The 12,455-nt window shown below is 44.9% G+C and overlaps 1 protein-coding gene across 1 annotated transcript in view; it reads right to left on the reverse strand.

The window, feature by feature from the left end:
* The window catches only part of LOC126278778 (protein O-mannosyl-transferase TMTC2), a 990,803-nt gene that overhangs the window by 656,141 nt on the left and 322,207 nt on the right, over positions 1–12,455 (reverse strand). The window contains exon 4 of the mRNA XM_049979055.1: positions 3,313–4,660. Coding sequence (XP_049835012.1) covers positions 3,313–4,660 — 1,348 coding nt within the window. The remainder of the gene's footprint in view (positions 1–3,312; positions 4,661–12,455) is intronic.

Below are 12,455 nucleotides of genomic sequence, written 5' to 3' on the forward strand. Positions count from 1 at the left end.
GCTACAGCCTGGAAGTGCGCGACCGGTTCTGTCGTAGGTTCGAATCCTGCCTCAGGCATGGATGTGTGTGATATCCTTAGGTTACTTAGGTTTAAGTAGTTCTAAGTTCTAGATGACTGATGGCCTCAGATGTTAAGTCCAATAGTGCTGAGAGCTATTTGAACCAATTGAGCCAATTGGGTCGTCCTCGTTCATTGGGTGTAGCAATCGTGGGATGTAGCACTTCCACTTCGCTGTCTTCAAAATTCGTGGAACACTTGAGCGACTCACTCCAGTTTCAATCGCAAACTGTCTCACAGTCTTCTGTGGTGAGCGAGTGAATTGTTGTAACCCACGACCACAGTTAGCTGGACTTGTTACTGTTACAGGTCACCCAGATCGTTGTTTGTCTACATCTTTTACACAGACTTCGGCTTCAAATTTGTCTCGAATGCGACGAATCGTTAAAACTGTCGGTGGATCTGTTTGATACTCATTTCGCCATTGCCGTTGAGCCTCATTAATGTTTTCGTACTTAAAATATCACTTCAAAACTGACTTCTTTCATCGAATGTAAACATTGCGCCAGCCATGTTTACTCTAGTAACTTGGTGGAACTAAGAACAAAACAGTATCTGGCGTCCGGCCGCTGTGGCCGAGCGGTTCTAGGCACATCAGTCCGGAACCACGCTGCTGCTACGGTCGCAGGTTCGAATCCTGCCTCGGGCATGGATGTGTGTTCTGTCCTTAGGTTAGTTAGGTTTAAGTAGTTCTAAGTTCTGTCATCTGTCATCTGGCAAAACAAAACGATGCAGTACAACGCTTGTGTGGCGATTGCTGGAACTACAAACTGTTACACTGCCAAAGATGAGACAACACCGCCAGTTAGTTTACCAGTTACGGACTTTAAAAAAGTGGATACATTTTTTGGACACCTCTGTATACATCTTGTATAGACGCGATAAACTGCTTATCTCACTACACAGATCGGAAGATGGCTGAGTGTAATCGAAACTACTCAAGTGTAAATGAAGTGCAATGAGATGGAAAAATAAACACTACATGAAACAACATTAAATGTCAATACAGTCGCTTAATTCTCTCGTGATAAGTATGTCAGATATACTGTGTTTCTTACGACTTTTGGCGCATAACAGAAATATACAGGGTGTTACAAAAAGGTACGGCCAAACTTTCAGGAAACATTCCTCACACCCAAACAAAGAAAATATGTTATGTGGACATGTGCCCGGAAACGCTTACTTTCCATGTTAGAGCTCATTTTATTACTTCTCTTCAAATCACATTAATCATGGAATGGAAATACACAGCAACATAACGTGCCAGCGTGACTTCAAAGACTTTGTTACTGGAAATGTTGAAAATGTCCTACGTAAGCGAGGATACATGCATCCAGCCTCCGTCGCATGGAATCCCTGATGCGCTGATGCAGCCATGGAGAATGGCGTATTGTATCACAGCCGTCCACAATACGAGCACGAAGGGTCTGTACATTTGGTACCGGGGTTGCGTAGACAAGAGCTTTCAAATGCCCCCATAAATGAATGTCAAGAGGGTTGAGGTCAGGAGAGCGTGGAGGCCATGGCTGTTGTTGAGAAGCGTACGAACACTTCGACTGAAATGTGCAGGAGCTCCATCGTGCATGAACCACATGTTGTGTCGTTCTTGTAAAGGCACGTGTTCTAGGAGCACAGGTAGAGTATCCCGTATGAAATCATGATAACGTGCTCCACTGAGCGTAGGTGGAAGAACATGGGGCCCAATCAAGATATCACCGACAATGCCTGCCCAAACGTTCATAGAAAATCTGTGTTGATGACGTGATTGCACAATTGCGTGCGGATTCTCGTCAGCCCACACATGTTGATTGTGAAAATTTGTAATTTGATCACGTTGGAATGAAGCCTCATCGATAAAGAGAACATTTGCACTGAAATGAGGACTGACACATTATAGCGTTAACCATTCGCAGGAGTGTACCTGTGGAGGCCAATCAGCTGCTGATAGTGCCTGCACACGCTTTACGTGGTACGGGAACAACTGGATCTCCCGTAGCACTCTCCATACAGTGACCTTGTACAGCAGCAACTTCTCTAACGCTGAAATTAGGGTTGTCGTCAACTGCACGAAGAATTGTCTCGCCCATTGCAGGTCTCCTCGTCGTTCTAGGTCTTCCCCAGTCGCGAGTCACAGGCTGGAATGTTCCGTGCTCCATAAGACGCCGATCAATTGCTTCGATCATCTTCCTGTCGGGACACCTTCGTTCAAGAAATCTGTCTCGATACAAGCGTACCGCGCCACGGCTATTGCACCGTGCTAATCCGTATACCAATTGGTCATCTGCCAAATCCGCATTTGTAAACATTGCACTGACTGCAAAACCACATTCGTGATGAACACTAACCTGTTGATGCTACGTACTGATGCTGTTGGTGCTACGTACTGATGTGCTTGATGCTGGTACTGTAGAGCAATGAGTCGAAAGTCAACAGAAGCACCGAAGGCAACATTACCTTCCTTCAATCGGGCCAACTGGCGGTGAATCGAGGAAGTACAGGACATACTGACGAAACTAAAATGAGCTCTAACATGGAAATTAAGCGTTTCCCGACACATGTCCAAATAACATCTTTTCTTTATTTGTGTGTGAGGAATGTTTCGTGAAAGTTTGGCCGTACCTTTTTGTAACACCCTGTATGCATCTTGTATAGACATGATAAGTTTCTTATGTGACTACATAGATCTGAAGATGGTTGAGTGTAATCGAAACTACTCAAGTGTAAACAACGAGGAATGAGATGGAAAAATAAACAATACATGAAACATCGTTAATTATCAGTACAATCGCTGAATTGCCTTGTGATAAATATGTGAGATATATTGTGTTTCTTATGATTTATGGCGCATAACAGAAATATATATATATATATATATATATATATATATATATATATATATATATATATATATATATATATATATATGTTAATGTAGAGTGGATGCTCAACTTCTCGCGGCGTAATGAATAATGCAATAAATTTTGGGCAAGCAGAGGCGCAAAAAAAAAAAAAATATTCCTCCACTGATATTTCGGACGCATATCGTCCGGCCATCCTCAGAGTGAATCACTCATTTTCTCCCGCGTATCGTCCGGCCATCCTCAGAGTGAGTCACTCACTCTGAGGATGGCCGGACGATACGCGGCCGAAATATCAGTGGAGGAAATTTTATTTGCGCCGCTGCATGCCCGAAATTTAATGGATTAAGTTGTTGTGGAGTAGTTTTCGTAATTAAGATTTCGAGTGCACTGACCTTGGTCAGGAGCTGACGCAGGCCGCGCCCGGCGCGCCAGTGCCTGCGGTGCAGCGCCACGTCGTAGGCTGCGCAGACGAGCGGCGCGGTGAAGCCGGGCTCCTTGCAGAGGCCTGCGGCGGCGGACAGCAGCAGGCTTCCCGCCAGCCAGGGCCACGCAGACGCGGCGTGCCCGTGGCAGGGCTCCGGGCCACCACTACCCGGAGCCGCCGCTCGGCCGTGCCGCACGAAAGAAGACACCGTGCGGCACAGCTTCTCCAAGAGTCTCCCCTTCCCCGGGTCGGGCAGGGGCGACACTAACACTTGTTTACGCTTACCGTCCGCGAAGCCCGACACTGGCGCACTGTACGTCACGTTCATATTGTCGTCGCGAGAGTGAGTGTAAAGCGGGGACCGGCGAGCAGGATTCTCCGCGGCGCACTGAGATTCCTGCGAGGTGCGGCCGTGGTGGTGGCACTTGTCGCGGAACTTGATGCGCTTTCCGGTGCAGGGAGCGGAGGAGACGGGGGCGTCGTGGGGGCGGTGCGGCTGCCGGCAGCCGGGGCAGCGCTGCGGCCGCGACAGCACCAGCACCAGCGACGACCGCACCAGCGCGTCCAGCCGGCGCACGAAGGACGCCACGGCGCGCCACACCGAGGGCCGGCACCTGGCGCGCCGCTTGGCGGCAGGAGGCGGCGCCGGCGCCCGGGGACAGTCGGCAGGGGGGCGCGGCTTGTCCACCGCGGCGGGGCCGTTCTGGGCGGGCGTGACCGCCGGCGCCGCCTCTTCCGCCTGCGGCAGGTGGCGGCGGCGGCGCTGCGGCTGCCCGGGAGGGTTGGCCGCCGACGCCGGCGGGGCGGCGGGGTTCCGCGCGTCGCGGTGACGGGGGGCCAGGCACTTGCACGGCGCCGGCGAGGGCGGCGGCGACGCCTGGAGCGCCGCGGCGTCGCGCAGGCGCACGTGCTCGGCGTAGCAGAGCACGGCCAGCAGCAGCAGCAGGCAGGCGGCCAGGTCGGCGCGGCCCACGACGCCCGCCACCGCCTCCGAGTGCACGGGGTGCGCGGCGAAGAGCGCGGCGGCCACGGCGGCCGGCAGGCGCGACCCGGCGGCGACGCCGGCGAAGAGCCGGTGCGCGAGGCGCGCCACCAGCGCCGTGTTGGCGGCGTGCAGCAGCACGTTGGCCAGGTGGAAGTGGAAGGGCCGCGCGCCGCCCGCCAGCGCGTGCGACAGCCGGAACGAGAGCACCGTGAGCGGCCGGTAGGAGCCGTGCGAGCCGCCGTGCCGCAGCGGCGTGCCCCAGTAGTCGTGCAGCAGCAGCCGCCACGCCGGCGTCGCGCCCGCCACGTCCGGGTTCGACAGCACCGCCCGGCTGCGCACAAAGCGAACGCAAAACTTCGTCAGCGCTCACTTCGCATTCCATTACGCCGGCATCCTTCTCTACCTGAGAACTGTGATAACCCACAGCTGAGAGGCACAACTAACCTTTGATACATGTAGAAACCTGACATGATAAATTAGCAAGTGAAATATCACATAATGTAATAAAGGAATTTCTACGGAACAATAAGTAACATCTCATATTTGATCACCGACCTGATCCCGTGCACCTGTCCTATTCCGCTGAGGTGTGGACTCGGCCAGCCGCTTCACGGCTACAATCCGCCACGCCCGGGATTAGGGGCAGGGTGCACCTTTTTATCCGATTCTGACACTCACCGGATTTGGTAAAGAATAAATATAAGGTTAGGTGTAGGATAAGCTACGATAGCAACACTAGTGTAGTACTGCAGTGATCATCCACTCTGGGCCAGCCCGGTGCCAGGGGCATGCTCACCGGGATTAGAACGGTGAACACGGCCAACAATGTAGATTTATTCAAACGCTGGCACACCTGTAATGCTGCGGGTAGAGTAGACTAGCATAAGCAGCAAAGACAGTCAAATATTGGTAACCTAAAACATAGCAGTAGTGCCCATAGTGTATGACTAATATAACTAACATTCTTCGAAATAATCTGCAGTAATAATAATTGCATTGTATCAATTAGCACCCATTAATGTTTTAGGTCGTCGGTTGCTCGGGTATCACATATGATGAAGAACAAACAATAAAAAAAAAAGCCTGACATGATCCAAACTGCAAGCATTTAATCAATCCTGTACCATTAAAATATACATAAATTATAAGGACTTTGTTTTCGTTCCAATCCTCTGCACCATTCACAGAAAAAATTTTTTGGTACATCAAGAACGTCTTCTATTTCTGCACTGTACTATTAAGACAACACGAAGAATAAAATGAGTAATCATAATACCACCCAAGACCCTTCCCACTTACTTGTCCATTATGAACCTCACCACAACACTTTGAAACCCAAAACTCAGATCAACTGAGGCAAAAGAATCCATTCATGTAGGCTCTCTCTTTCACACACACACACACACACACACACACACACACACACACACACAGAGAGAGAGAGAGAGAGAGAGAGAGAGAGAGAGAGAGAGAGAGAGAGAGAGAGAAAGAGAGAAAGAGAGAGCAAGAGAGAGAGAGAGAGAGAGAGAGAGCGCATGATAAACATAACAGAAATGGCAAGATGTTAGTTTTCAGCATATACTTTGTTACATTAGCAACATGCATGTATACATAAAACAAACCAAACAGGATGAGACACACAGTGAACTGAAAATAGGTATGTTTATATAGCTCTTACGTCTACGTTTTTGACACACGACTGATAGTGAATTGCATTGCAACAACAAGGACAAAAGAAATGTGGTGAGGAAAATGTTGTAAATATAAAAATATGCGTATGTTTTTAAATAGAGCGGTAGTGCGACCTCCATGTGGCCAGACGACAGGAAAAGCCGCTGCCAACTAAAAACGCAAAGAGCTGCAAGTAATCACATATTACATAAAAACGACATGTGATTTTTTTAAAATCTACGAATAAGAATATCTAAACAAATGTGTATCATAACTCTATCGCTGTAGATCCCAATGATGATGCTTTAGAGCGAAAAATAAGAAACGCGGCTCGGAGAATAAAATACAGAGCAGCAAGAGAAGGCGTTTCCTATTTAAGAAACAAATATTCCTCAATTATGTCTGTAGTGGCCCCTGAACTGCCCGACGAAACAACGAAGTACTCCGAAGAGGTGGATGGAGCGACGTAGACTTCATGAGTGTAGAAAGTGTCTGATGTTATTTTACTGATTACAAAATGAAGGAAAAAAAAGCACTCAAAATTGCTCTAAGCACTATGGGACTTAATATCTGAAGTCATCAGTCCCCTAGACTTAGAACTACCTAAACCTAGCTAACCTAAGGACATCACAGACATCCATTCCCAAGGCAGGATTCGAACCTGAGACCGAAGCAGCAGCGCGGTTCTGGACTGAAGCGCTTTCAACCGCTCGGCCACAGCGGCCGGCAAGGAAGCACTATTCAGTATGGATATACGTTTGAATATGGCGATGCACCCCCTCTGTCTTGCACTGTTTCAGTACGGAAGGGTGTCATGTAACAGTTTTATATTCGTCTGAGGCAAGTCTGCCTCGAACTGTTGCTACTAGGCCTCGATAACTTAGCTCCTGGCACAGCAGTGACCCAGCGACAGAGCTTCACACTCACACGTTATATCAGCGACAAATGTACAGGCCTTTTGCAGCACAGGAATGATGATATTACATATGATTATATTACAAATGCAAAATACCAAAGCAGACAACAATACATAGCGAGATATGCTTAACTTAAGAAACATCACCGATACAGAAAATAAGATCAGTACCAGCAGTCTACCTTGGTAGAATCTCCAACAGAATTAATGCACTTTTTAAGGTCACAAATGTCGACTAGACTTTCAAACTAATCACAACCTTTCAATAAAATTACCTTCCGGCACCACTATAACATCGCAATACGATAACCCAGGCATATATAAAACCACATGTGGCAGCTGTAGTAGCTTCTACATCGGCCAAACAGGAAGAAATTTTAACGTGAGATATAAAGAAAACCCTCCCCCCATGAACCATGGACCTTGCCGTTGGTGGGGAGGCTTGCGTGTCTCAGCGATACAGATAGCCGTACCGTAGGTTAAACCACAACGGAGGGGTATCTGTTGAGAGGCCAGACAAACGTGTGGTTCCTGAAGACGGGCAGCAGCCTTTTCAGTAGTTGCAGGGGCAACAGTCTGGGTGATTGACTGATCTGGCCTAGTAACAATAACCAAAACGGCCTTGCTGTGCTGGTACTGCCAACGGCTGAAAGCAAGGGGAAACTACGGACGTAATTTTTCCCGAGGGCACACAGCTTTACTGTATGATTAAATGATGATGTCGTCCTATCGGATAAAATATTCCAGAGGTAAAATAGTCCGCCATTTGGACCTCCGGACGGGTACTACTCAAGAGAATATCGTTATCAGGAGAACGAAAACTGGTGTTCTACGTATCGGAGCGTGGAATGTCAGATCCCTTAATCGGGCAGGCAGGTTAGAAAATTTAAAAAGGCAAATGGATAGGTTAAAGTTAGATATAGTGGGAATTAGTGAAGTTCGGTGGCAGGAGGAACAAGACTTCTGGTCAGGTGACTACAGGGTTATAAACACAAAATCAAATAGGGGTAATGCAGGAGGAGGTTTAATAATGTATAGGAAAACAGGAATGCGGATAAGCTACTACAAAAAGCATAGTGAACGCGTTATTGTGGCCAAGATAGATACGAAGCCCACAACTACTACAGTAGCTCTGCAGATGACGAAGAAATTGATGAAATTGTATGATCAAATAAAATAAATTATTCAGTAAGTGAAGGGAGCGAAAATTTAATAGTCATGGGTAACTGGAATTCGGTAGTAGGAAAAGGGAGAGAAGGAAACATAGTAGGTGAATATGGACTGGGGCAAAGAAATGAAAGAGGAAGCCGCCTGGTAGAATTTTGCACAGAGCACAACTTAATCACAGCTAACACTTGGATCAAGAATCATAAAAGAAGGCTGTATACATGGAAGAAGCCTGGAGATACTGACAGGCTTCAGATAGATTATATAATGGTAAGACAAGATTTAGGAACCGGGTTTTAAATTGTAAGACATTTCCAGGGGCAGATGTGGACTCTGACCACAATCTATTGGTTATGACCTGTAGATTAAAACTGAAAACACTGTAAAAAGGTGAAATTTAAGGAGATGGGACAGTAATAAACTAAAAGAACCCGAGGTTGTACACAGTTTCAGGGAGAGCGTAAGGGAGCAATTGACAGGAATTGGGGGAAAGAAATACAGTAGGAAAAGAGTGGGTAGCTTTGAGGGATGAAGTAGTGAAGGCAGCAGAGGATCAAAAGGTAAAAAGACGAGGGCTAGTAGAAATCCTTGGGTAACAGAAGAAATATTTAATTTAATTGATGAAAGGAGATAATATAAAAATGCAGTAAATCAAGCAGGCAAAAAGGAATACAGACGTCTCAAAAATGAGATCGACAGGAGGTGCAAAATGGCTAAGCAGGGATGGCTAGAGGACAAATGTAAGGATGTAGAGGCTTATCTCACTAGGGGTAAGATAGATACTGCCTACAGGAAAATTAATGAGACCTTTGGAGATAAGAGGACCACTTGTATGAATATTAAGAGCTCAGATGGAAACCCAGTTCTAACCAAAGAAGGGAAAGCAGAAAGGTGGAAGGAGTATATAGAGGGTCTATACAAGGGCGATGTACTTCAGGACAATATTATGGAAATAGAAGAGGATGTAGATGAAGATGAAATGGGAGATACGATACTGCGTGAAGAGTTTGACAGAGCATTGAAAGACCTGAGTCGAAGCAAGGCCCATGGAGTAGACAACATTCCATTGGAGCTACTGACAGCCTCGGGAGAACCAGTCCTGCAAAACTCTACCATGTGGTGAGCAAGATGCATGAGACAAGCGAAATACCCTCAGACTTCAAGAAGAATATAATAATTCCAATCCCAAAGAAAACAGATGTTGACAGATGTGAAAATTACCGAACTATCAGTTTAATAAGCCATAGCTGCAAAATACTAATTCGAAATCTTTACAGACGAATGGAAAAACTAGTAGAATCCGACTTCGGGAAAGATCAGTTTGGATTCCGTAGAAATGTTGGAACACGTGAAGCAATACTGACCCTACGACTTATCTTAGAAGCTAGATTAAAGAAGGGCAAACCTACGTTTCTAGCATTTGTGGACTTAGAGAAAGCTTTTGACAATGTTGACTGGAATACTCTCTTTCAAATTCTAAAGGTGCCAAGGGTAAAATACAGGGAGAGAAAGGCTATTTACAATTTGTACAGAAACCAGATGGCAGTTATAAGAGTCGAGGGACACGAAAGGGAAGCAGTGGTTGGGAAGGTAGTGAGACAGGGCTGTAACCTCTCCCCGATGTTATTCAATCTGTATATTGAGCAAGCAGTGAAGGAAACAAAAGAAAAATTCGGAGTAGATATTAAAATCCATGGAGAATAAATAAAAACTTTGAGGTTCGCCGATGACATTGCAATTCTGTCAGAGACAGCAAAGGACTTGGAAGAGCAATTGAACGGAAAGGACTGTGTCTTGAAAGGAGGATATAAGATGAACATCAACAAAAGCAAATCTAGGGTAATGGAATGTAGTCGAATTAAGTCGGGTGATGTTGAGGGTATTAGATTAGGAAATGAGACACTTAAAGTAGTAAAGGAGTTTTGCTATTTGGGGAGCAAAATAACTGATAATGGTAGAAGCAGAGAGGATATAAAATGTAGACTGGCAATGGCAAGGAAAGCGTTTCTGAAGAAGAGAAATTTGTTAACATCGAGTATAGATTTAAGTGTCAGGAAGACATTTCTGAAAGTATTTGTATGGAGTATAGCCATGTATGGACGTGAAACATTTACGATAAATAGTTTGGACAAGAAGAGAATAGAAGCTTTCGAAATGTGGTGCGGCAGAAGAATGCTGAAGATTAGATGGGTAGATCACATAACTAATGAGGAAGTATTGAATAGGATTGGGGAGAAGAGATGTTTGTGGCAGAACTTGACCGAAGGAAGGGATCGGTTGGTAGGACACGTTCTGAGGCATCAAGGGATCACCAATTTAGTACTGGAGGGCAGCGTGGAGGGTAAAATCGTAGAGGGAGACCAAGAGATGACTACACTAAGCAGATTCAGAAAGATGTAGGTTGCAGTGGGTAATGGGAGATGAAGAGGCTTGAACAGGATAGAGTAGCATGGAAAGCTGCATCAAACCAGTCTCAGGACAGAAGACCACAACATAAGGAAAACACACGAGAGAGGGAATATAATCAGTCGAGCTTCTTTCTACACTTCAAAATTCAAAATCACACTGCTGACACGATCGAAAATGCACTAGATATTCTACACACATACCGAAAGGTTTTGCAATGAACATACTTGAGGAATTAGAAATTTATGTGTATGTGAGAAAGACCCACAGGAAATATTAATTGAACATACAGAACTTAGACATGAATTCTACCATAAAAACTTTAGTGAACTTTTAGAACACGAAAATTGATAAATTGGAAGTAACATATGGAACAACCAAAGACAATCGTAACAAATTTTAGTTAATAAAATAATATCGCAGTTCATCTGCACAATATTTGTAAACATATAGCGACGTAATAGAGGAACTGTCTAACTGCTGTCTCGTCATAATCTACATTTAATTTGAACATCTCGACAACAACGTTTATGATCTTATTAAAGCAGTGACTGCAAAAAAGATCACTAACGACGCAATATGGACGTCACATCAATCTAGACGTGAGTACAAGACAGCTACTTTAATATGAATAACATTGACATCCATACCTATTCTCACCAAAATTGTAATTGCAGGTACTTGAAAATGGCGATAAAGCCGAAACAATCTGTCGTAATTGTAAATAAAGATTACTCATTATAAGCAGGTGTTTGGTGTATCTACTGTAACGTCATGAATTTATCGGAACTACTAAAGATACTGCCTACACTACGCTTATCTGTCCTCTTTTGGAGTACTGCTGCTCGGTTTGGGATCCTTATCAGACAGGATTAAATGAGTAAAGTTTAAAGAAGCACAGCACGTTTTGCATTATCCTGAAATAGTGGAGAGAATGTCACTGACATGATACAGGGTTTGGGGTGACATCATTAAACAAAGGCGATTTTAGTTGCGGCCGTATCTTCTCGAGAAATTTCAGTTACGAAATTTCTCCCCTGATTTCGAAAATATTTTGTTGACGCCGACCTATTCAGGGTGAAACGATCGTTTTAATAATACAAGGGATATCAGAGCTGGAACGGAAAGGTATAGTGTTCTATTATTCAGCGTGCTGTTCGAGACTGAAATAATAGAGAATTATTGTGAAGGTGGCTCGATAAATCTTCTGCCAGGCACGTAAGCGTGATTTGCAGAGTATCAATGTAGATGTAGGTGTAGGTGTATATCTTACAACGACATCCGACGACATCTTTAAAGTACTTACTTTTTTCTGGCTTGACTGAAGTCTCTCACACTGAGAAACGAGAATAAGGCAGTGTATTTTCACAGTAATCTTCGATTTCGTTCTTCGTAGAATATTTTTTTGTATGGAGTGAAAATGCAGCCCTTTTAACATCAATTTCCCCTTTCAACATAAATTTCATTTTTGGAAAGAAGAAGAAAAGGGATTGAACTGGCATAAAATATGGGTGATGGATTCCGTTATATAAAACTTTATTTGTAAAAGTACTCAATTCAAGTAAACTTACGTAATGAATATTTTAAGGCATATGGAATCATGTACTGTATTCGATAGGTGAAAGTAATATCTGTATTTTTTAATCGAGGTAGTACACGGGAAGGCAGTTAATAGTGAAGAATTACGATGATGGCAGTTAGTTATTGGGAGGATCACGTAATGTTTATTCTGAAGGAATATGTAGACTGTGACATGCGGAGAAGAGTGTGGAAGGACGTAGTATAGCGAGGAGTGATAGTGAAGCAGTTTGGAGAACTTTGCCGACGTAACGACGAGTGTTATCGCTGAAGGGAATTGCATTGTGTTCGAACGATGCCATAAACTATACGCCCAAAAGCTGTGTTTATAAAAAATTTTAAAGAATGTGTAAGCAAATAATGGCAGGAGAAATTACGAGAAAGTGGA

This window comes from Schistocerca gregaria, chromosome 6 (assembly GCF_023897955.1).
Source record: "Schistocerca gregaria isolate iqSchGreg1 chromosome 6, iqSchGreg1.2, whole genome shotgun sequence".
Classification (NCBI taxonomy): Eukaryota; Metazoa; Arthropoda; class Insecta; order Orthoptera; family Acrididae; genus Schistocerca; species Schistocerca gregaria.